Genomic DNA, 25946 nt, shown 5'->3' on the forward strand with positions numbered 1-25946 from the left:
TAAAAATAAAAATTAAATAAGTAATTAAATATGAGTTATGTAAATGAATATTAAAAGCAAATAAAAGAAATAAATAATAAATAAATAGATTCCAATGGTTACTTATATACTGTTTTTTCATCCGTCCCAAATTCCTTTTTTTAAAAGAGGAGCAGAAAAGTGACCAAAGTGGCTGCTAGTGTTCTCTATGTATCTAATTTTTTCCATCAATGAGATGAATCTCATCTTGCATTTAATTAGTCAAATGAAATTAATTACTGAATTAATCTGATTCTTTTTTCTTAATTACTTCATTGTGTTAAGTAAATTGAAGAAGAGAAATTAAAACAAATACAAAAATGGAAAAATTAAAAAATATAAGTAATTTAGTTTTTAAAAGAGATATGATTACTATTTATATTTAATTAATTAAATATTCTTTTGTAACATTAACTGTAATAACATTCAATGTTAAAATTAAACTGCAGCTTAAATTTACTATTTAATAATAATAATAATAATAACAACAACAACAACAACCCAGTGAAATCCCACATCGTGGGGTCTGGGGAGGGTAGAGTGTACGCAGACCTGACTCCTACCAATGTAGGACGGCTGTTTCCGAAAGACCCTCGGCTCAATAAAAGTATAGAACAAGGTTAGACAAGAATATTAGAGTAAATAAGTAGATAACGAAAACGGTCCAAACAATAGTATAATCAAAGCACAAAAAACAGTAGATATTATTATTGGATAATAACATAAATACCATAAATAACATACAGCAGAGTACCAGAAATCATAGTGCGTTAATACGCCTACGAATAAGGGAGAATAAAACCACTATGAACTAGCCTTCTACCCTAATGTGTGTCCTCCACACCCTCCTATCTAGGGTCATGTCCTCGGTAAGTCGTAAATGCGCCATGTCCTGTCTGATCACCTCTCCCCAATATTTCTTCGGCCTACCCCTACCTCTTCTGAAACCATCCATGGCCAGCCTCTCACATCTCCGCACTGGTGCCTCTGGGACTCTCCTCTTCACATGTCCAAACCATCTCAGTCGCGTTTCCCGCATCTTGTCTTCCACCGAGGCCACTCCTACCTTTTCTCGAATAGCCTCATTTCTAATCCTGTCACTCCTGGTATGCCCACACATCCATCTCAACATTCTCATCTCGGCAACCTTCATCTTTTGCACGTGGGAGACCTTAACTGGCCAACACTCTGCCCCATATAACATAGCTGGTCTAACGACCACTTTGTAGAACTTGCCCTTAAGTTGTGGTGGCACCTTCTTGTCACATAACACACCGGAGGCAAGCCTCCATTTCATCCATCCTGCCCCAATATAATAATAATAATAATAATAATAATAATAATAATAATAATAATAATAATAATAATAATAATAATAATATGTATATTAATGGTATTGTTGTAATAACTCAACTTTATAAGGGTATTCTGGTATTTCAACTTTTTTGTTCCCATTTTTAGATATATATATATATACACACAACTGATATTCCATATTTGATTGTATCCTCCCTAGCCTTGAAAACACTTCTTCTTGACTCCCCCCCCCCCCTCCAATAGTCCCATCCCCCCCTCCCATATTTTGTCTTAATTACATTCCGTTTATAGAATAATATTTTTCGCTTACATATCAAAGATTATTAAATGGATTTTGAATCTAATTTAGTCCCAAAAATTAGCTCAAATGGAAGAAGACTGTACAATCCATATAAGGATGTGTCCCAATCGATCCGATGTGAGATATTCATTTAAAAAAAAAAACTAAGAAACTGACTTATTTTCTTGAAAATCATCTTTCTGAAAAACATTTTCCACGTAAAACATCTTTTTTTTCAATTTCTAATGGAGTTCATATTACATGAGTATATAATCTGATTACGTATTTTATATAAATTCTCATAAATGATTATTATGTGTGAGCATGAAGAATGGACAGTAAAAGACACTGATATGGCACATCATGTTTTGTCACGACTTGTACACATTGACATGTCTTTTTATTTGTCTCCTTTTATACATCCATACGTAAATCACTTTGTCCAATTCCCATATGAAAGTTCTGCCAATATATTAGGGACTTTTTTTTCTCCTTTCTATTGTGGACTCATTTCAAATTTTATTCTTTTTTTTTGTGACATTATAGTACAAAACTTTGGAGCCAAATGTAATTTTTCCTAGTGGTATAGTAGCCCTACATGTTTTGTTCCTTTATTGTCGTGGCAATGAGAAGTTTTTTCTAGAGCAGTAAGAGTGTATTCTGTCTTTGCTTTTACGTTCAATTATGTTGCTAAGATGAGTTATCTTTAATAAACACATTCAAAGTTTGAATTTCAGTCTGCAACTCATCTGCCTGAAGTCTAAATCGCTAATAATCGTTAGTTAATCATAGGGGGTGAATTCCTTCCTGGACCTTATACACACCACCCACCCCTCCTTTTTTAATTTAGCTGCCTAGATTGAATTTCTCTAGGAACAACTCAAAAATTCACATTTTTTAAATAGTGGATTCTTCACTTTAGATAAAAACATGGACAAAAAATACCATTCTAATGTCCTGTTGAACCAAGCTGACTGCTTCTACTTGTCTTGTTATCTTTGTTATTAATTGGATTGTTTTGTTTTCTAATTCTTTAGGTTTCTTTGTTATTGTCTTGATTAATTTTTCTATTTCAATTTTAGTAGGTATCTTTTTTAAATTGAACTTATTGTTTAAGTATTGAATTTTTTTATCTATTTCCAACTCTTGTGACTTTAAGAAATCAAAATTTATAAGTAAATATATATATATATATATATATATATATATATATATATATATATATATAGAGAGAGAGAGAGAGAGAGAGAGATAACATCGATTTTGTCGAAACTCGCTATGCATGGGAAGATTTAGGATATCGGGTGCGGGTTTTTGGGAATTTAGTAATTTTTGCACAAATTATATATTTATGTTGAAAAAATCTATTATATATGTCGGGAACCAATAACAAAACAGTCACTTCTTCCAATGATAGTGAAGGAACCCACTTAAACTGAGTTTGCCTTCTGTATGGGGTTTTGATTCCCTTTTGAGAATCCATAAACTTCAAATCTTGTATTCACGTCTTTCCCTATGTTTAATCTAGATACACCATTATTACAATTTACACAATCATCTAGATTTTGAAGAGTATATTATACTCACCGTTTACTTTTACTTGTCATATTTCATCGTCTATGTTTACTTTTTTATTATATTAAAAATAAATATTTTATTTAAAATAAAACAACAGATAATTTATTATTTATATTTATTTTCCTCTTATATTAGGTATTCTATTCATTACTCAACAATTAAATAATTTATAATATTAATATAATAATTATCATTTTATTTATTATTTTCAAGAGGTGTCTAATCAAATAATCAAATGTGAATAAGCTGTTCCTTACAAAAAGAGAAAAAATTCTTTTTATCCGAGGTGACCAAGAAAAGACGTCTCTTTTTATCTGTCCAAATTATGTTCCCCTGCACAATGCTTCTTAATTTTCTTTTCAACTTTTCTTCACTTAATCTCCTCTTAAAGAATTAATCATCTCACAATCCTTTTATCTTTTTAATAACTTTGTCTGACTTGCACATCCTTTATCTCCTCTTAAAGAATTAATCATCTCACAATCCTTTTATCTTTTTAATAACGTTGTCTGACTTGCACACCCTTTATCTCAACAATGATCTATAATCACATAAATATTTATAACTTAGCTTAGATCATAAAATTCAATAGTCTTTTATCTTTTTTAAATTTGATACCTATTCATTTGTCTTAGAATTTTCTTTATATAAGCTACAACATAACTAACTCTAAAACCAAATTCAAAAGTCTCTAATTATTTATCATTTTCATCAACATGATAACTTCATATACCACAACCACTAGTCCTATAACTTCCGTCGACTGCCAAAAACAAGTGCGTTCATGGAGGTTTCTTCGTTCACTCATGAAACTTCTGATTCCTCGATGCAATTGCATCTTTGTTGAAGAAGAAAACAATGATAGAAAACATATACCCTACTTCCATCACAACTCGTCATCATCATCCTCAGCCACAACCATAACTGGTACAATCTTTGGTTCACGTAAAGGAAAAGTCAACTTTTGCATCCAGTCAAACCCTAATTCCACAAACCCTATTCTTCTCATTGAACTCGCGGTTTCAACTTCTTCACTTGCTCGTGAAATGCAAAAGGGGATAGTGAAAATCGCGCTAGAAAGTAAAATAAATGATTATTCCTTCTCTTCTTCTTCTTCGTCATCTCTTTTGTCTATGCCAATATGGAGGATGTATTGTAATGGAAAGAAAGTAGGGTTTGCAGCTAAAAGAAAACGTACAAAAGTTGATTTGCAAGTTTTGAGGCAAATGGAATCAATTATTGTTGGAGATGGAGTTATTCATGGGAAAAAAGGAGTTATAAAAAGAGATGATGATGATGATATAATGTATCTAAGAGGAAAATTTGAAAGGGTTCGTGGATCTAATGACTCAGAGTCCTTTCATTTGGTTGACCCTGAAGAAAATATGGGTCAAGAGCTAAGCATTTTCTTTCTACGCTCTCTTGATTAATTAGCCTCTGTCAAGATGGATTGTCGTGGGATGATTGGGATTCATTCATTCTTAATTAGAGGTTTCGATCTTCGAGTTCAAGTCCTGAGAATGGAGAAAAAATCCTATTGGAGCGTCGCATTGCCTCCAAAAATAAGTTTCATAATACGTGAATACGAATTTAGTCGAGCCCAGTACTAAACACCTGATGAAAAAACAAACAAAAAAACTAATTAGCATCTAATTAGTAGTAGTACTCTTCTATTTTCTTTTTCTTTTTCAGTTTTGTTCTAGTACCCTTTTAGTGGTTATGTAAACAGACCCTTAACTATATATTGTAATATCTAAAATGTGACATACAATTCAATAATCTTAACAAAATTTTACTTCTCATATTCATGTTTTTAATTTGTTAAAAAGAATTGGAGCACTAATTTCTTGATTTGGGCATTGTCATTCTTGCACAAAGATTATGCTAATTTTGTTAAAATTCAAATCGACTTCAATAAAGTTAAAATTGGCAAGATTAAAAAGTAGGAGCAATTCAATTTGGAGAAGTAACTAAAGATGGAGGAATTCAACTTGGAGAAGTAAACTAAAGTAGGAATAATTCAACTTGGAGAAGTAAACTAAAGTAAGAGAAATTCAACTTGGAGAAGTTTCTATATGGAGGTGTAGGTTCGCTATAAATAGATGTTGTATTCATATAATTGTGTGTTTTAAAAAAAGAAGCAGCAACGTTTCTTAGAGAGTCAGAGAGGAAGAAATAGAGAGCAAAGCTCTTGTTGTGAGAAAGTTATAAGAGTTTTATTTATTTGTGTAATATTTTGCTCCTTATGTAATAAAAATATTACTTTGGTCCACTACGCTTTCAACAAGTGGTATCAAAGCTTTGATTTTATACATGGCACGATGTCAAATTATTCCAATTTCAAGTCTCAAAATTAACAAAATCCAATTATGGCAATTGGAGTATTCAGATGAAAGTCCTACTTGGTGCAATAGATTGTTAGGATATGGTTGAAGTTGGGTATGATATGCCATCAAATGCAGCAGCTGAAGCGGCTCTGTCAAATTAAGAAAAAAGAGTGTTGAGGAAAAATCGAGAAAGAGATAGCAAGGCGCTAAATGCAATTCATCAAAGTATTGATGAATCAACCTTTGAAAAAACATCTGAAGCAAAAACATCAAAGGAGGTGTGGGAGATTTTGCAAAATCTCTTTAAGGAGCAGAATAGATGAAAAGGGTACGTTTGCAAACCCTTAGAGCTGAATTTGAGACATTGAAAATGAAAACGTTGGAAAGTGTGGATGATTATGTTACCCGAGTTAAATCGGTGGCAAACGAGATGAAAAGGAATGGAGAATTTATTGATGATGTTAGAATCATGGAAAATATTTTACGGTCATTGACACGCAAATTCAATTATTTAGTTGTCGCTATCGAAGAATCAAAGGATCTATCACAGATATCCTTTGATGAGTTTGTGGATTCTCTTCAATCCCATGAGCAAAATATGAAGCAAAGTGATGATTTTGAAAGTCTGGATCAAGCTTTGCAAGCAAGTTATCTTAAATGAAGGTGGAACGAGTAGTAGCTCACAATAAAGTTGTCACAATCCAACCCCGTAGGCCGTGATTGGGGTCCAACCTGGATACTTGTATACATACCTATTAGATGTAGTCAAGCTAAACTACGAATAATATGATAAATTACATAAGAACTCCAATGGGTCATAACGTCTTCATATAAATATATCCCTATCATTTGTCTCCTGAGGAATCGTCACTAAGCATATCATGAAAGAGAACGCAAACCGACAAGACTTCCATTTCATATTAATATTCACAACACATCGTATAGATGCATCTGAACAAAACTTACACACAACCCACACACACATGTCTACAGACCTCTAAGAGTGCCAACGATATCATATGGCGGGACAGGGCCTCCGCCATACCCCTAAATAAACGAATGTATACATCAAAAAGATCAATATAAAAAATTTAAACTTCGGTACAATGAAGCACTCCAAAATACCTGAGTGGAAAATTCTAAGTTGGTGGATCCCTGAAATGCGTGTTTGTACCCGCAGGCATGAAATGCAGTCCCTCGAAGAAAGAGGTCAGCACGGAATACGTACTGAGTATATAAAGTATAAAATACCACAAAGGAGATTACATCTAAAATAAGGGGCCAGGAGACAAGTATAATAATTAATAAATTATTGTACCTGCATCTTATGAAATAAAGTCATGCATATCATCATCATATACCGTACTTGGCCCATTTTGGAACTCGGTGTTACAATTAATCATTATGTCATCATATGTATATATATATATATCATACCCGACCCTCTAGCAAGGTACTCGTTGACTAAAGTAATGTACACTTATATCATAATCGGCCCATTATGGGACTCAGTGCCATAACCATATCATTGCATCATCATATCATCATTTACATATATTGTACCATACCCAGCCTTCTAGTAAGGGACTCGGTGAAGATGTAGTGAAGCTGTGCACGATAACATACCTGGCCCGGGACTCGGTGAAAAAAGTAATAACAACATGCACAAGCAGAGTAGTAAGTAATTATATGAAAATTAAATCATCATCTAAGACTCAATAGAACAATCATAATGAACTATCATTTGAATATCAAGATAGTAATTGTCTCAGGTACACTCTGAATGCCATTAGGGACCATATCAAATAGAGCCTCACGAATCATAGACATGTATTAATATAATGCTAAACGGCTTATGAAATCAAATACATTTGCCATCGTAGAGTCCTTAGGAATAGGAACTTTTACATTCATTTACTTTTCAACAAATAGAAGGCACGAGGGCAATAGATCAACTACTTTAAGATTTTTACCGTCAAGAAGTAAATAAGAGTCATGAATCATACCGGAACTTATGAATGGAATTACCCCCAAAGCTCATATCATATATTACTTATGTCTAAGACATACCAAAAGAAAAGAGAGACAACTTTACATACCTGTTACAGATCAACCGTATCCAAGCTTGCTTTGTTACCCCTTTAGCCTATTTACTATGAAAACATCTTTGATATTTCCAGTATGAAGTGCTTGCATTGTTGCGTTTTGACTTTGTCTCCCGGGATCCACCACAGGTTGGATTTGAGAGCCATGTGATGGGTGACTATCCAGCACGGTTCGGAGAGCACTTAAAGAGAATAATCTTATCCTTTGAGAATAATCAAAAATGGGGTATCCCGGGGCTAATAATCTATGAAGAAAGGAGGGGGAAGGACAGATCAACCAAAGATCCTACTCCTCTTAGAAAGGCGAATGAATCATTTTTCCTATTTTTCATTTTGTTTTAAGGCCCCATCGATGAAAGAACAAATCGGAAAATAGTCAATTTGATGAATGTAACACTATTATGAGTAAAATTTGACTTTCCAGCTTATAAATCTAAAACCAATCACGTATAGGAATCATTTCTTTGTTCAGACTTTTCGATTAGTATATTAATTAGTTAAGAACTTAATGGAAATCGGGCAGCATTTTCTCTATATAACTCGCATAATCCGAACTTCCAATTAACCTCCGATTAGCACAGCAACACCAACAACAACGACCACCATCCTATACAATAAAACTATTTCAATATCATTCAATACATGTTCTAAATAGCCCACCCGAAACCACGACATCAAAATATGATTTTCGATTTTTATTTCGTAAAATTACAACCACATAAAAAGGAGCATAACGTGGTTGTGAACTGCAGCACTTATACTCATCTATAACTATATTTCCAGCCCTTCAACATACAAAAATTACCTTCAAATACAATACCATAATAATGACAACACTAATCAAACTTTAATCCAACTAGAACAATTTTATTTCTGTCCATTTACAACGTCAACAATATCCATGTAATTTTTTTTACCTCCAACCCTACTTAATACAAAGTAATCTCTCTATTACAACATTAGTAACTCCAATTTGAAAAGAAGAAACCCTACCTTAGCAACTTGGCTTCTCAACATGACTGAAAGTTGATGGCTTCGATTAACTCGATATTGCTGCTCCTAGGATCACCCTACGTTGTTGTAGACTTTCTAAGGGTGGAATTACTTTGTAAATATTAGGTTCGGATCACTAATTTAGGCTGTAAGTTTAGCTAGCCATGGCTGAAGTTCTAAGTCTCTCTATCTCTCTATTTTTCTCTAAGTTAGGAAGAAGACTAATGAGCTAAAAATGAGCTCTTAGTCATTAGTTTAGGCCTATATACACCACCCTTGAGAGTGACATGTGTCATCCCCTAAGGGTGACACATTTTGATCCCCTACACGTGTCCAGCGCCAAGGGTGACACATGTCCAGTTCCTACACGTCCATTCCTTTCATGCTCCAACCACCTAGTGTCACGTATCTTGGTAGGGTCCACTTTAGTAGGTGCATCACCTACTCATTCCAAGTAGGTTATGCACCTACTTGAAGTAGGTGCATCACCTACTTACTCTTTTTCGTAGGTTCGTAATCTCATTTCACTTTAAGAACCTATATGATCCTTTCTACTTAAGCTCAACATGTACTCAAGTAGCTTAGTTATGTAAGACATCCAAATCGGTATCTTATGCAAGTAGGTCTATTTTCACGACTCACCTACTTACTCTTTTTTGTAGGTTCGTAATCTCATTTCACTTTAAGAACTTATATTATCTTTTCTACTTAAGCTCAACATGTACTCAAGTAGCTTAGTTATGTAAGACATCCAAATCGGTATCTTATGCTAGTAGGTCTATTTTCACGACTCATTATTCAGCCTCTAACTCCTTTCAAATCCTTTCAAACCTATTTTCAACCATCACTACTTACACAGAACTAGTCTATGCAAAATATGGGGCCTTACATCCTCCCCTCCTTCGGATTAATTGGTAACGTCATGGATAACATGGATCACATGGAAACTTTTTGAGAAACTAAATAAATATTTCCATGTACAAAAGTGCGGGGTATAACAAAAGTTCAAACAACCGTGGAAGATACCGTGGAGAATATAGAGGTAGCAACAGAGGTGGACGTGGACGAGAAAATCAATCATATGGAAGAAGACAATCAAGTGAACACTATTATGCCACAAGTCATAGATAAGGAGATCGAGGCAGAATCCGAGGTAGAGACAGATCTCAACAGGGATATAAATCTCAAGTACAATGCTATAATTATAATAAATATGGCCACTATAGCTATGAGTGTAGATCAACTCCTAAATAAAAAGAAATAAGTCATGTAGCAGCTGTTGAAGATCAAAATAGAGAATCTCGCATATTCCTCACCTACAAGAGAGATGAAAAATCCAAGAAGAATATTTGGTAGTTGGATAGTTGTGCTAGCAACCATATGTCTGGCCCAAAGAAGTCATTTTCTAAACTAGATGAATCTGTTATTCGTAAAGTAATCTTTGGCGATGGATCACAAGTTTCTATCAAAGGAAAAGACAAAATCAGAATAACTCAAAAAATGGGAAAAAGAAATTTATTCCTGATGTTTACTATGTACCAGTTTTGAAAAGCAACATCATCAGCCTTGGCCAGCTTTCTGCAATAGGATATGAAGTGCAGATAAAGAATTGCTCAATGACCTTGAGAAACAAAAATAAAGAATTCATTTCTAAGGTTAATATGATGTAAAATCGTCTATTCACTATTGATATAGAGTCTGGAGATGTGAAATGCATGAAAATATTTATAAAAGATGACCCGTGGCTTTGGCAATTGAGATATGAACGTCTTGAATTTTCTAATCTAAAGCTGCTCGCAAAAGAAAAGATGGTGAATGGTTTGCCAAAAATAAATTCACCTGATGAACTATATGAAGCCTGTATCAAAGGAAAACAACACCGACAAAGTTTTAAAGTTGGATATCTGGAAGAGCTAGAAGATCACTTGATATTTTGCACTCAGATTTAGCTGATCCATTTGACATGCCATCACTTGGTGAAAACAAGTATTACCTAACTTTTATTGATGATAATAGTAAAAAAAGTCTGGTATATATTCTTAAAGAAAAATCAAAAACTCTTGAAAGATTCAAAGAGTTTAAAGCGATGGTGGAAAAATAAAGTGGGCATTATCTGAGATACTCAGATCAGATAAAGGAGGTGAATACACTGCAAATTTATTTGAAGATTTCGTTAAAAGCATGAGATTATTCATCAGTTGATAGTCAGATATACACCTCAACAAAATGGAGTTGCGGAAAGAAAAAATCGTACCATTCTCAATATGGCAAGGAGTATGGTGAAAGGTAAGAATTTATCAAGAAATTTCTAGGCTGAAGCTATTCGATGTGCAGTTTATTTGTTGAATCGTTGTCCAACAAAGAGTGTATGATATATGACATCAAATAAAGCATGAAATGGTCAAAATCCTAGAGTTGGACATCTCAAGATATTTAGATGTATTGTATATGCTCATGTTTCTGAACAGTTAAGAAAAAAGCTCGATGATAGAGAAGAAAAGTGCATTTTCATTGAATATGATAAAAGAAGCAAAGCTTACAGGTTGTATAATCCTCTCACAAAGAAGGTGATTATCTTAAGAGATGTTGCATTTGATGAAGGTGATTATTGGAAATGTTGTGAAGAAGAAAAAGAAGTTGAAGGATTATTCTTTTGTGATAAAGATGATGATGATAATGATTTAGTTGATCAAAATGAACAAGGTGACAGAAAGAGTCCACCACAAAGCCCTGTTTCAACAACTCTTTAAACATCTACATTACCAAGTAGCAGTAGCTCAAGTATAGCTCCAACAAAAATGCGTAGTCTCCGTGAGGTGTATGATGATACTGAACCCATAGAGATAACTCTCGACTATTTCTTATTTTGTTTAATGACTGAATGTGATTCGGTAACATATGAAGAGGTAACTGGAGATGTTAAATGAAAGAAGGCAATGGACGAAGAAATTGTTGCCATCAGAAGATATGACAAATAAAAGCTAACAAGGATACCAGAAGGACATAATCCTTTTGAGTCAAATGGGTGTACAAGAAGAAAATCAACAAAGAAGGAAAAGTGGACAAGTACAAAGCAAGACTCATTACAAAAGGCTATAAACAAAAATATAGAGTAGATTATGATGAAGTATTTGCTCCGGTGGCAAGAATTGATATCGTAAAGCTTCTCATAGCAATTGTAGCACAAAATCAATGGAAGATTTATCAAATGGATGTGAAGACAGCATTTCTAAATGGCTACTTGGAAGAAGAAGTTTATATCGAGCAGTCGCCTGAATATATAAAGCAAGGACATGAAGACAAAGTCTATCGTCTGAAGAAAGTTTTGTATGGATTAAAGCAAGCTCTGCAAGCATGGAATACCAGAATTGATGATTATTTTCAAAAGAATAGATTCATGAAAAGCTCATACGAGCATGCATTATACATGAAAAAAATAAGACCGGTGACATCATGACCATGTGTCTATATATGGATGATATGATTTTCACCGAAAACAATCTAGGTATGTTCAATTACTTTAAGAAAGCCATGACTAAAGAATTTGAAATGACAGACATTGGTGAAATGTCATACTTTCTTGGAGTCGAAGTGAAAAAAATGAGAGATGACATATTTATGTCTCAAAAAAAATATGCGGAGAAAATTCTAAAAAAGTTCAGAATGCAAGATTTTAAACCTGTAGCCACGCTAGCAGGACTAGGAATGAAGTTAAGTGTTGACTCAACAAGCGAGCCAGTTAATCCAACTTTCTGCGTAATTGAAAGTTTAAGGAATGACTATCTCGCGGCCAGATATTATGTATGCAGTTGGACTGGTTAGCAAATTTATGGAAAAGCCAAAACAAGATCATTGGATTGCCGCAAAGAGAATTTTGAGATACATCAAAGGTACGATGGATTATGGTCTCTTTTATACACACTTTGAAAAATCAAAATTGATTGGTTACTTAGACAGTAATTATGGGAAAGACTTGGATGATCGAAAAAGCACATCCAGATATTTATTCCATCTTGGCTCAGCAGCATTTTCATGGTCATCAAAGAAACAACAAATTGTTGCTCTTTCAACATGTGAAGCAAAATATATAATTGCGACAGCATGTACCTGCCTAGCAGTTTGGTTGAAGAATATTTTGGAAGAATTATTTTTTGCTCAAGAAAATCCGATCACAATTTATGTTGACAATAAGTCTACCATATCACACGCGAAGAATCCGGTGTCGCACAGTCGAAGCAAGTACATTGATGCAAAGAATCATTTTATCCGAGAACAAAACAGTGGAGAACAAAACAGTGGAGTTAGTCTATTGTCGCACTGAAGACCAATTGACAGATATATCTACGAAGCCATTGAAAGCATACATATTCCGCATACCCAAAGAAAAGCTTGGAATGAAAAGTTCGATTTGAGGGGGAGTGTTAAAATTCAAATTTACTTCAATAAAGTCAAAATTGGAAGATTAAAAAGACAGAGGAATTCAATTTGAAGAAGTAAACTAAAGATGAAGGAATTCAATTTGGAGAAGTAAACTAAAGACGGAGGAATTCAATTTGGAGAAGTAAACTAAAGTAGGAAGAATTCAACTTGAAGAAGTAATATAAAGTAGGAGAAATTTAACTTGGAGAAGTCTTCTGTATGAAAGTGTAGGTTAGCTATAAATAGATATTTGTATGCATGTAATTGTGTGTTTTTTTAAAAAAAAAGATGCAAAACTTCTTAGAGAGTTAGAGAAGAAGAAATAGAGAGCAAAACTTTTATGATAAAATGAAGTATCGAAACACTTATGAGAAAATTAAAAAAAAAATTCTTTTATATATATAATATTTTACTCCTTATATAATAAAAATATTACTTTGATCCACTACGTTTCCAACAAATCTTCTCTATATCTTTTCAATTTTCTCTCCAATTACTTCTCATCAAGATTACAAAGGACTATTTTGTCTCCTATCAAATATTACCCAATGATGTCAAAGGTGCTTACCAGTTGGATAAACACCAATTTTTTAGTATCAGGATTCGATATGACAAGACAAATTTTTTCCTTAGTTGAATTTATGATTGGTCATAAATTTAGTTAGAATGAGATTCTCTTCTACAATAAATCCTATTTTTTGCTTATTGACTGGCGTGACAGTCAAGTACTATTGTATTATGAAGTCAGGCCTAGCCCCTCTCTGTAACTTTTTAATTTGTTGGAATATAACTTACACTACCAAATGATAGTAACAAAAAAAAAAGTCTCAACATTAAACTCATTGCATTTTTTTAATTACAAGTCGAAATTAAATATTTGTTAAAATTTTATCCAATATCAACATATATATATACCTTATGTAAGAAATATTGGGTTCAAGTCAAACCTATAGGCTCCATCTGCTTCTATGTTGTAATACCTGGACATAATTTTAATACATTTATATTTAATTACTTAATTATATCTTTAATACATAAATTGTACAATTAATTAGCTGTATCCATTTGTGAACCAAATTTTGCAGGTAAAAAGGAGTCTGATTTGGATGTATGTTTATGTTGGGTTAGTGCGCTACTGAAATGATGATGCCTTTTATTTTTTGAGCTGTTTTTGGATTAATAATTTACATGTTGATGTGAGTAGTAGGTCATATAGAATGATTGGCATTGTAATCTTTATGACAAGTATGAGTCATATAAAGATTTTAAGATTTACATAATGTTTAATTTTTCAAATGATGAGACCCTAATCAAGTACCTAATTATATATTGATTAAAAAAAAATACTTTTTCTGTTTATGTTTGCTTGGCCACAATAGACTTTGCATACTTCTTAAGAAATAATTTGATTTTTTAAAATTGTGATTTTTGAAATTATTTTTTTTGTATTATTGTTTCTGACGAATTTATACCATTAAATAAAATGTCTAGTGACTTTTTATTAATAATAAAATAAAATCCTCGATGTGAAAAAGTATAGGCGAAGTCCAGATGAGTAACATTAATTATCGTATTTAAAAGAACTTTGTTACATAATTTAACTTTAGGAGCATCTTTTACCCCTCTATTCTTGTTAGAAGTGGATTTAAATACCATCTAAAGAGTCATGTGGCAAGGGAATTTTCATCCATTTTAGAGATAAGTACTATTGAAAATAATGTTAAATTTAGTGTGAATTATTATATTAGTCTCTTAATTATTGACAGCTTTAAAAATATCAATTTACTTGATTAACTAAGTTAAAAATATCTCTCTTATGTATATGTCACCCACCCATGCATATATCCACCCATGCATATATGTGGAATATTTTATATATCCCACATAGATATATAAAATAAAATAATATTTAAATAATTAAATGCTAAATTTAGCAAGTAAACAAGAGAAGAATTTTTAGAAAAATTACGTAACTCTTTTTCATACCCTACTCGATCCTCTACTCAGAACTCCAACCCCACCCCTCAATTTTTTTAAAAGAAAATATTCTTATCCTACACTACTGCCTGCCCCGACTTCCCCCACCCAACCCCTCGAGCCCCTCCCCCCTAAAAATAATTAAACTTAATTTTTAAAAAAATATTTTTTTGTTATAAAATAAACTAACTTGATAAAATAAGAAAAAGAGAGTAAGGAAAAAGAATAGAAGAGAGAAAGCAGTGAATTTATGTTTTGTATGTCTCTATATTTTCGTTGCCAAAATTGGCATTATATAGGTAAGAAAAGGTGGGCAAATTGCCAAGAAAAGGTGGGCAATTTGCCCAAGTGGACATCCACTTGCGTAATATTCCGCCTTGGATGTCCATGTGTAAAAAAAAATTACAAAAAATAATATACATATTAATTCTGAACCCCCCATAGATGTTGTGCCTCGTTAAAACCTTATTAGGAAAAACCCAATGGGAAAAAATCTAATGAAGAAAAAAGAGTACACACATCTGACAATACGCCTTGATTGCTGCCTCATTAAAAACCTTACCAGAAAAATCTAGTGGGACAAAACCTTGGTTAAGGAAAAAAGAGTGCAGCGTGTATTTTACTCCCCTTGATGAAAACTTCATTTGATATTTTGAAAACGATGCATTCCAATCTTATATCTTAGTTTCTCAAAAATTGATGTTGGTAATGCCTATATGAATAAATCTGCAAGATTATCACTCGACGAACTTGTTGTACATCAATATCACCATTCTTCTCGAGATCATGTGTGAAGAATAATTTTGGTGAAATATGTTTCGTTCTGTCTCCTTTTATGAAGCCACATTTCAATTGAGATCTGCATGCGGTATTGTCTTCAAATATAATTGTGGGTACTTTGACATCATTTTATAGGCCGCATCTTTCTTTGATGAACTGTATCATCGATCTCAACCACACACATTCTGTACTTTCTTCATGAATTGTTATTATTTCAGCATGATTTGAATAAATCGCAACAATAGACTGTTTTATAGATCGTCATGATATAACAGTTCCTTCTTGTGTAAATAGATAGCCTGTCTGAGATCGAGCTTTATGTGAATCAGATAAATAACCTGTATCTACATAACCAATAAGGTCTGCACAACCTTTGTTAGTATAAAACAAACTCATATCAATTGTACCTTTTAGGTATCACAAGATATGTTTGATACCGTTTCAATGTCTTCGTGTTGGGGATGAATTATACCTTGCCAGCAAATTAACAGAAAAATATTATACCAGGCCTGGTTGCGTTAGTAAGGTACAAAAACTGCACTAATAGCACTAATATATGGTACTTCAGGACCAAGAAGTTCTTTATCCTCTTCTGAAGGTCGAAATAGATCTTTTTCCACTTCAAGTGATCGAACAACCATTGGAGTACTTAATAGATGTGCTTTGTCCATGTAAAATCATTTTATTATTTTTTTAGTGTAGGCAGATTGGTGGACAAAGACCCCATCTACTAAATGTTCAATTTGCAGACCTAGACAAAATTTTATCTTTCCAAGATCTTTCATCTTAAATTCTTTATTTAGATACTCAATCGTCTTTTGGACCTCTTTAGGGGTTCCAATGAGATTTATGTCATCAACATAAATGGCGAGTATAACAAACTCTTATTTTATTTTTTTAATAAAAACACATGGACACATGACATCATTTGTATAACTTTCATTTATCAAGTACTCACTAAGGCGATTATACTACACGCGCCCTGATTGTTTCAAACCATATAATGATCTTTGCAATTTTATTAAGTAAATCTCTCAATGTTTAGTACATGCTTCAAACAATTTTAATCCTTTTGAATTTTCAAGTAAATTTCATTATCAAATAAACCATAAAGGTATGCTGTAACTACATCCATTAGATGTATTTCAAGAGTTTTATGTACAGGTAGAGTGATGAGATATCGAAATGTTATTTCATCCATAACAGGTGAATATGTGTCATGACCCAAGCCTAGGGCCTAGACGTGACATGGCGAATGAGGAACCCGAAAGCACCTCAAACAAGCCTCTTAGCATTCTTTTAGCCTTTCATAGGTAATGATGATAAATAGACAAGCGGAAATCATAATAATAAATCTCCAACTTACATATGTCCAACAATACCTCTAACTATTAGATTTAATGGGGCTAAGACAAGTTCCTAGCTCACCCTCAATCATAATAGAAGAAATACCATAATAAAATATCTTAACAGATCATAAGCTAGAAAGATAAAGGAGCATTGTTCCCGGAACATGGGAACTCACCAAAAGTAGTCTTCAATGGAATATAACCTAGCCACGTGGAGGAGAACGAGGAGGAGCATCGATCCCTACATGGTGATATCATGTAGGCAAAAGAGTATGCGTTAGTACTTTGAATGTACTAAGTATGTAAGGATGCATGAACATTGAGGAAATATTATAACATTTATGTAATATGGAACATAATGTAATACATGCATAATAATTCATATGGATATACTTTAAAACATTCATTTTGTGAGAAAATAACCATAACCGACATTTAAGACCATGCGAGCTATTACATGGAATCCAACATAACCCCCCTACGTTGGCCGGGGAGACTACTTGTCAGGTAGAACTCCGTCAATTTTATTCATTTCTTTAGCTTTAACTTTAACGACTTTCATAGATCCATTAGCCTAAGCCTACAAGGGCTCCTATGTTGGCACATAGTTAATGAGACAAGGGGTTGCTACTAGGATTTCCTTACCGAATCCCACCTCAATGCCTCATTCGATGCTAATTCAATCCCACGAAATAGTTTAATACTTCAAAATATTCATAGCATATAACTTGAAAATTCAAACATCATATTCGGTAGAATAGCTCATTAAAACATTTGATAATTCAAATATGCAAGAATTGTCCTTATTGCATAAAGAATTCATCATTCATATCATTTCATCATTCTTTCATTTCATAAGACTCCCTTTTTTATCATAGATATTGTTTTCATAAATATTTATTTAGAGTCAAAGCTTTCAAGTCAAACTTTATTAAAAACATAGTAAAACTGGGTGGGTTCAAATCACTTCAACTTGCAAATATGTATGTAAATAAATATACATAAATACTTTTAAATCCATTAATTAAAAATCATGCTTTAAACAACCCACCATGAATTTCAAGAACCTTTAAATAGATAAATAGAGGAATTACTTGTAAACCATCAATTCATACATATATAATTATGTTGCATCAAAATAGACCAATAATCATTAGTTTAACCATGATTCATACTATTAAGTAAAAATAAGAATTACCATAAGAAAATATTACTTGAAATCAAGAGACTTAATTGAAAGAGTTTTTGGACTACATGGTGGAAGAACCCATGGATAAATACACACATAACTTAGAGTAGAGCTTAAAGAAAATAAATATAATTTATCATATAATCAAAATAATTTAGACATGAGAGTGGAAAGAATACTCTCATTGAAGTCTTACATACCTGGAGACCGAAGCTTTAGTTGGTACCGAAAGACTTAATGAACACTCTTGAGTCCTAGCTTCTCTCCTCGCCGGAACATTTTGTGTACTACCCGGAGTATATTAATCACCGGAATAGTATTTCTTCACTACTAAGAACTAAAACTATATTTGAGAATATGTAAAGAAGTGTATAGAGAGAAGATTTGTTTGAGAAAGCTTGATGAATAAAATGAGGAAATAAGGTGGGTATTTATAGGTGGGAAAGAGGGACCTAATAATAAATAAAATAATTATAAAGAAAAATCTGAAAATTTAGTGGAATATATTGATGTCATGGATGATGTTAAATGGAGGACAATTTATGTCATGAGTGATGTCAAATGTATCTAGATCTTTCTATGGTAGGTGAAATGAGTTATCTTTGACAGAATACTCTTTTTGGGAGCTGGTTTGAATAAGATAAATTCCTTATTAGGATTTGGTGTCTTCATAAGAATTGTAGATATGGAAGTCTAGTTTCATATCGTTCAGGAATCAACCAATTTGGATAAACCTACAGTGAGATATGATGTTTCTTCTATAAACACTCATTTCCATCACAGCATCCTACCTTACAAAAATTAATTTATTTGACCTACTTAACCTCTGAATCTTAAAATATGGTCTTTATAAAGGTTGTAGGTAATGATCTTGTGGTTACTCAGAAATTTGAATCACTCAATTTAGATATTCCTATGAAACGTTATGCCCAAAATACAGAGGCTGTATCATGTTTAGGCAAAAATTAAAACATCGTATACAACGTTTTTAGGGGATGTTACATTATCTCCCCCTTGGGAACATTCGTCCTCGAATGAGAAAAGACTTAGCTTGATTAGAGTAGAGTGTTAACAAACAACCTATCATTAATGCAACAGTGTAATTTAAAATATCATTTAAAATATATTTCATAATTTTGCAAGCATATGACAAGAAAAGTTGAGATGTAAAGATTTCAAGTAATTGAGCAAGGGCAACTTAATACCTTAGGTTTGGGTAGAGGGGAAAAGATGAGGGTATCTCTTAATCATATCCATTTTCGCTTCCCATGTTGCACTTTCTATTTGTTGATTCCTCCAAAAAACTTTAACAGATGCAACTTCTTTGTTCCTCAATCTCTTAACTTGCCGGTCCAAAATTTCCCCAGGAACTTCTTCATAGGTCAAATTTTCTTCAATATTCACTACTCCCATAGGTACAATGGAACTAGGATCACCCACATATTTTTTCAACATAGATACGTGAAACACCGGATGAACCATGGCCATTTCCAATGGTAATTCCAACTCATATGCAACCTTACCAACACGTCTCACAATTCTATAAGGCCCTACATATCTAGGGCTCAATTTCCCTTTCTTGCCAAATCGAACCACACCTTTCATGGGTGAAACCTTCAGATACACCCAATCATCTACATTAAACTCAAGATCCCTTCTTCTAGTGTCAGAATAGGACTTTTGACGACTTTGAGCAGTCTTTAACCTTTCTCTAATGATCTTCACCTTCTTTAAAGCATTAAGTACCAAATGGGGGCCCAACAAGGTCATCTCGCCTACTTCAAACCAACCAACTGGTGATCTACATCGTCTCCCATACAAAGCCTCAAACGGCGCCATCTCAACACTTGAGTGGTAACTATTATTATAGGCAAACTCGATGAGAGGTAGATGATCATCCCAATTCCCTTTAAACTCCAACACACAAGCCCTTAACATATCCTCTAGTGTTTGAATCGTCCTTTCGGCTTGCCCATCCATTTGAGGATGGAATGCTGTGCTCAACTTTACCTTAGTACCGAGGCCTTTTTGAAATGATCTCCAGAAGTGTGAAGTGAATTGGGTACCACGATCCAAAATAATGGATAATGGCACACCATGCAACCTCACCAACTCTCGAATATACAACTTAGCATAGTCTTCAGCACTATAGGAAGTTTTAATTGGTAGGAAGTGAGCTGACTTAGTCATTTTATCAACAATTACCCAAATCGAGTCATGACGCTTCCGGATATGAGGCAAACCCACTACAAAATCCATATTCACATCTTTCTACTTCCAAGTAGGGATTTCAATGTCTTGAGCTAGTCCACCCGTCCTTTGATGTTAGGCCTTCACTTGTTGGCAATTTGTACATTCGGACACAAACCTTGTTATGTCCTTCTTCATGCCACCCCACCAATACAACTCCTTTAAGTCTCGGTACATTTTTGTTGAACCGGGATGAATGGAGTATCTAGAATTATGAGCCTCCATCAAGATCAAACTCCTTAGGCCATCCACATCTGGAACACATATCCGACCTTGGTAGTATAGAACCCCATCTCCCCCTTGGGAAAAGACCTCTATCTTCTTTTCCTTTACCAACTTCTTTAACTCAATAAACTTTGGGTCAAGATCTTGCTTTGTTTTAACATCCACCACCAAAGAGGATTCAGACCTATTTTGAACAACCATACCCCCATCATTAGTACTACCCAACTTCACTCCTAATCTAGCCAATCGGTGAACATCTTTCACCAACTCCTTCTTCCTTTCATCCACATGGGCCACACTCCCCATAGACACTCTACTAAGTGCATCAGCAACCACATTGGCTTTACTCGGATGATAGTGCACACTCATGTCATAGTCCTTAAGGAGTTCTAGCCACATCTTTTGCCTTAGATTAAGGTCCTTTTGGGTGAACACATATTGAAGACTCTTATGATCAGTATACACATCCAGATGCACCCCATAGAGGTAATGCCTCCAAATCTTCAGAGCAAAAACAACGACCGCCAATTCAAGGTCATGGGTAGGGTAGTTGCGCTCATGCACCTTTAATTGCCTAGAAGCATAGGCTATTACCTTGCCTTTTTGCATTAAGACACAACCTAAACCAATCTTTGAAGCATCACAATAAACTACAAACCCTTCTAATCCTTCTGGGAGAGTCAAAATAGGAGCAGAGGTAAGTCGATCTTTTAAGGTCTGGAAACTCTTCTCACACTCATCTGTCCATATGAATTTGGACTTCTTTTGGGTCAATTTTGTCATAGGAGATGAAATGGAAGAAAAGCCTTTGACGAACCTTCTATAGTACCCGACTAGACCTAAGAAGCTCCTAATATCTGAAGGAGATAATGGTCTAGGCCAGTTTTTTACTGCCTCTATTTTCTTAGTATCAACCTTGATTCCATCACCGGACACTACGTGACCAAGAAATGCTACCTCCTTTAACCAAAATTCACACTTACTAAATTTTGCAAATAATTGTTTATCCCTCAATGTTTGAAGCACAACTCTCAAGTGATTTTTATGTTCTTTCTCACCCCGAGAGTAAATTAAAATATCATCAATGAAGACTACTACAAAGGTATGAAGGTAAGGTTTGAACACCCTATTCATCAAGTCCATAAACACCGCCGGTGCATTCGTCAACCCAAAACTCATCACCACAAACTCATAGTGACCATACCTTATTCGGAAGGCTATTTTGGGAATGTCACACTCCCTTACCCGTAGTTGGTGGTAGCCGGACCGAAGGTCGATCTTGGAGAAGTGACCTGCCCCTTGTAATTGATCAAACAAGTCATCTATTCTAGGGAGTGGGTACTTGTTCTTAATGGTCATCTTATTTAATTGCCGGTAGTCTATGCACATTCGAAGTGACCCATCCTTCTTTCTTACAAATAGAATGGGAGCACCCCATGGCGAAATACTTGGTCTTATGAACCCCTTCTCTAACAAGTCCTTTAATTATTCCTTCAGCTCTTTCAATTCTGCTGGGGCCATGCGGTAAGGAGGAATAGAGATAGGTTGGGTATCGGGGAGGAGATCGATACCAAAATCAACTTCCCTTTCGAGAGAGACACCGGGAAGGTCATCAGGAAAGACATCGGGGAATTCATTGACTATAGGAACTGACTCAAGAGAAGGACTTTTGGAGTTGACATCCCTAACCCTCACAATATGGTAAATACATCCCTTAGAAATCATTTTGCGAGCCTTAAGATAAGAAATAAACTGACCCTTCACCACCGAATCACGACCCTGCCATTCAATAACAGGCTCATTTGAAAATTAGAACTTGACTCGATGATTCCTACAATCTATGGAAGCATAAGATGCATGTAACCAATCCATCCCAAGAATGACATCAAAATCTATCATTTCAAGCTCAATGAGATCACAAGGAATAACTTTATGCAAGATAGACACAAGGCAACCCCTATAGACCTTTCTAGCAATAACTGACTCACCAACAGGGGTAGACACCAAATAATGCTCTAATAACATTTCAGGTAAAACATCAAATCTATTTGCAAGGAATGGAGTAACAAAAGATAAATTTGCACCCGGATCTAATAGTGCATACACATCAAAAGAAAAGACCTTTAACATATCGGTAATGACATTGGGTGCATCCTCAATCTCTTGTCTTCCATGCAAGGCATAAAAGCGGTTGGTGCGTTGGACACCTCCTTGGACTTGTTGACCATGAGTAATTTGTCCTTGAGTCCTACCACCACCATCTCTACAATCCTTAGCATGGTGGCCCAGCTTGCCACACTTAAAGCATGCATTAGAGTCGGCTAAGCATTCCCCTTTATGAGTCCTTCCATACTTCTTGCAAGTGGGGAAAGTTTGAGTAGCAACATTCTCTCTTGGAATCATTGGTTTACCACTCTTGTCCTTGTTGAACTTTGGAGGAGGAGTATTGGTGGAACCTTGTCCCATAAATCGTTGCCCACCTTGGCCTTTGCTATTGTTACCATGATCGGACCTTTAAGGGTTAAACCCTCCACCATCCATTCTAGCCTTTTTGAACCCCCTTGATCTCTCTCTAAGCTTCTCTTCTTCGATTTGTTCTGCGTAAGTCATTAACCGAGAGATGTCCATCTCCTTGAAAAACATGGCCGTTTTGCACTCTTTGGACACCAAGCTTGAGACACCGGAAATAAACTTGCTCATCCTAGCTCTTGGGTCGGAGACCATGAAGGGAGCATACTTTGACAACTTGGTGAATTTGAGAGCATACTCCCTCACGCTCATACTTTCTTGACAGAGGTTGATGAACTCTTGGATTTTGGCCTCCCTTAGCTCCAATAGAAAAAAGGGGTCTAGGAAGGCACCTTTGAACTCTTCCCATCCAATCGACCCTATTTCTTCATCCCTCTCAACAATCCATTGTTCGTACCACACTCGAGCCACACATTTGAGTTGATAGGCCACTAGCTCAGCCTTCTCATTTGGTGGTACACCTATGATAGCCATAATCTGGTACACCTCATTACTGAACTCCATAGGGTCCTCATTTAGTTTAGAACCATCGAACTCGGGCGGATTCATCCTTTGGAAATCCCGAATCCTAGAGGATGGATTTTGCATTTGGGGAGGTGGAATACCTAGATTCCCCTGGTTGGCTACGACTTGAGATAACAAAGTAATAACACTGCGAAACTCAGCATGGGTTACCCCATCCTCATAATGTTGGGCATTGGGAACCGGAGGAGTTTGGTCCTCATCGTCAACCCTTACTCTTCGAGGTGGTCATCCACGAGTCATTATCTAGAGCACACAAAATGAGTCGTTAGTTAAAGGAAAGCTTAGGATGCTCTAAGGCATGACATGAATTTGAAAGAAGTGAATTTTTTTCCTAAACGCCTTATAGTCTCCTATTCATAATTGTGGCGCGCTTCACAACCATGAACAAGACCCTATTTGATGCGGTATGTTGGACTCCAAGGATCATTCAAAACCTCGGGCTCTGATACCAAGTTTGTCACGACCCAAGCCTAGGGCCTAGACGTGACATGGCGAATGAGGAACCCGAAAGCACCTCAAACAAGCCTCTTAGCATTCTTTTAGCCTTTCATAGGTAATGATGATAAATAGACAAGCGGAAATCATAATAATAAATCTCCAACTTACATATGTCCAACAATACCTCTAACTATTAGATTTAATGGGGCTAAGACAAGTTCCTAGCTCACCCTCAATCATAATAGAAGAAATACCATAATAAAATATCTTAACAGATCATAAGCTAGAAAGATAAAGAAGCATTGTTCCCGGAACATGGGAACTCACCAAAAGTAGTCTTCAATGGAATATAACCTAGCCACGTGGAGGAGAACGAGGAGGAGCATCGATCCCTACATGGTGATATCATGTAGGCAAAAGAGTATGCGTTAGTACTTTGAATGTACTAAGTATGTAAGGATGCATGAACATTGAGGAAATATTATAACATTTATGTAATATGGAACATAATGTAATACATGCATAATAATTCATATGGATATACTTTAAAACATTCATTTTGTGAGAAAATAACCATAACCGACATTTAAGACCATGCGAGCTATTACATGGAATCCAACATAACCCCCTACGTTGGCCGGGGAGACTACTTGTCAGGTAGAACTCCGTCAATTTTATTCATTTCTTTAGCTTTAACTTTAACGACTTTCATAGATCCATTAGCCTAAGCCTACAAGGGCTCCTATGTTGGCACATAGTTAATGAGACAAGGGGTTGCTACTAGGATTTCCTTACCGAATCCCACCTCAATGCCTCATTCGATGCTAATTCAATCCCACGAAATAGTTTAATACTTCAAAATATTCATAGCATATAACTTGAAAATTCAAACATCATATTCGGTAGAATAGCTCATTAAAACATTTGATAATTCAAATATGCAAGAATTGTCCTTATTGCATAAAGAATTCATCATTCATATCATTTCATCATTCTTTCATTTCATAAGACTCCCTTTTTTATCATAGATATTGTTTTCATAAATATTTATTTAGAGTCAAAGCTTTCAAGTCAAACTTTATTAAAAACATAGTAAAACTGGGTGGGTTCAAATCACTTCAACTTGCAAATATGTATGTAAATAAATATACATAAATACTTTTAAATCCATTAATTAAAAATCATGCTTTAAACAACCCACCATGAATTTCAAGAACCTTTAAATAGATAAATAGAGGAATTACTTGTAAACCATCAATTCATACATATATAATTATGTTGCATCAAAATAGACCAATAATCATTAGTTTAACCATGATTCATACTATTAAGTAAAAATAAGAATTACCATAAGAAAATATTACTTGAAATCAAGAGACTTAATTGAAAGAGTTTTTGGACTACATGGTGGAAGAACCCATGGATAAATACACACATAACTTAGAGTAGAGCTTAAAGAAAATAAATATAATTTATCATATAATCAAAATAATTTAGACATGAGAGTGGAAAGAATACTCTCATTGAAGTCTTACATACCTGCAGACCGAAGCTTTAGTTGGTACCGAAAGACTTAATGAACACTCTTGAGTCCTAGCTTCTCTCCTCGCCGGAACGTTTTGTGTACTACCCGGAGTATATTAATCA

The 25946-nt window shown here is 34.6% G+C and overlaps 2 protein-coding genes across 2 annotated transcripts; both read left to right on the forward strand.

Annotated features, from left to right (window-relative positions):
• The first annotated feature begins 3849 nt into the window (after positions 1–3849).
• Positions 3850–4952, forward strand: LOC129877361 (protein MIZU-KUSSEI 1-like). The gene has a single exon (XM_055952862.1). The coding sequence runs from the start codon at positions 3910–3912 to the stop codon at positions 4621–4623; it is 714 nt and encodes a 237-aa protein (XP_055808837.1). The 5' UTR covers positions 3850–3909; the 3' UTR covers positions 4624–4952.
• Positions 4953–12393: 7441 nt separating this feature from the next.
• LOC129873230 (secreted RxLR effector protein 161-like) lies at positions 12394–12939 on the forward strand. The gene has a single exon (XM_055948280.1). It carries the CDS (start codon positions 12394–12396, stop codon positions 12937–12939), a length of 546 nt encoding a protein of 181 aa, XP_055804255.1.
• Positions 12940–25946: the final 13007 nt, after the last annotated feature.

This window comes from Solanum dulcamara, chromosome 2, assembly GCF_947179165.1.
Source record: "Solanum dulcamara chromosome 2, daSolDulc1.2, whole genome shotgun sequence".
NCBI lineage: Eukaryota > Viridiplantae > Streptophyta > Magnoliopsida > Solanales > Solanaceae > Solanum > Solanum dulcamara.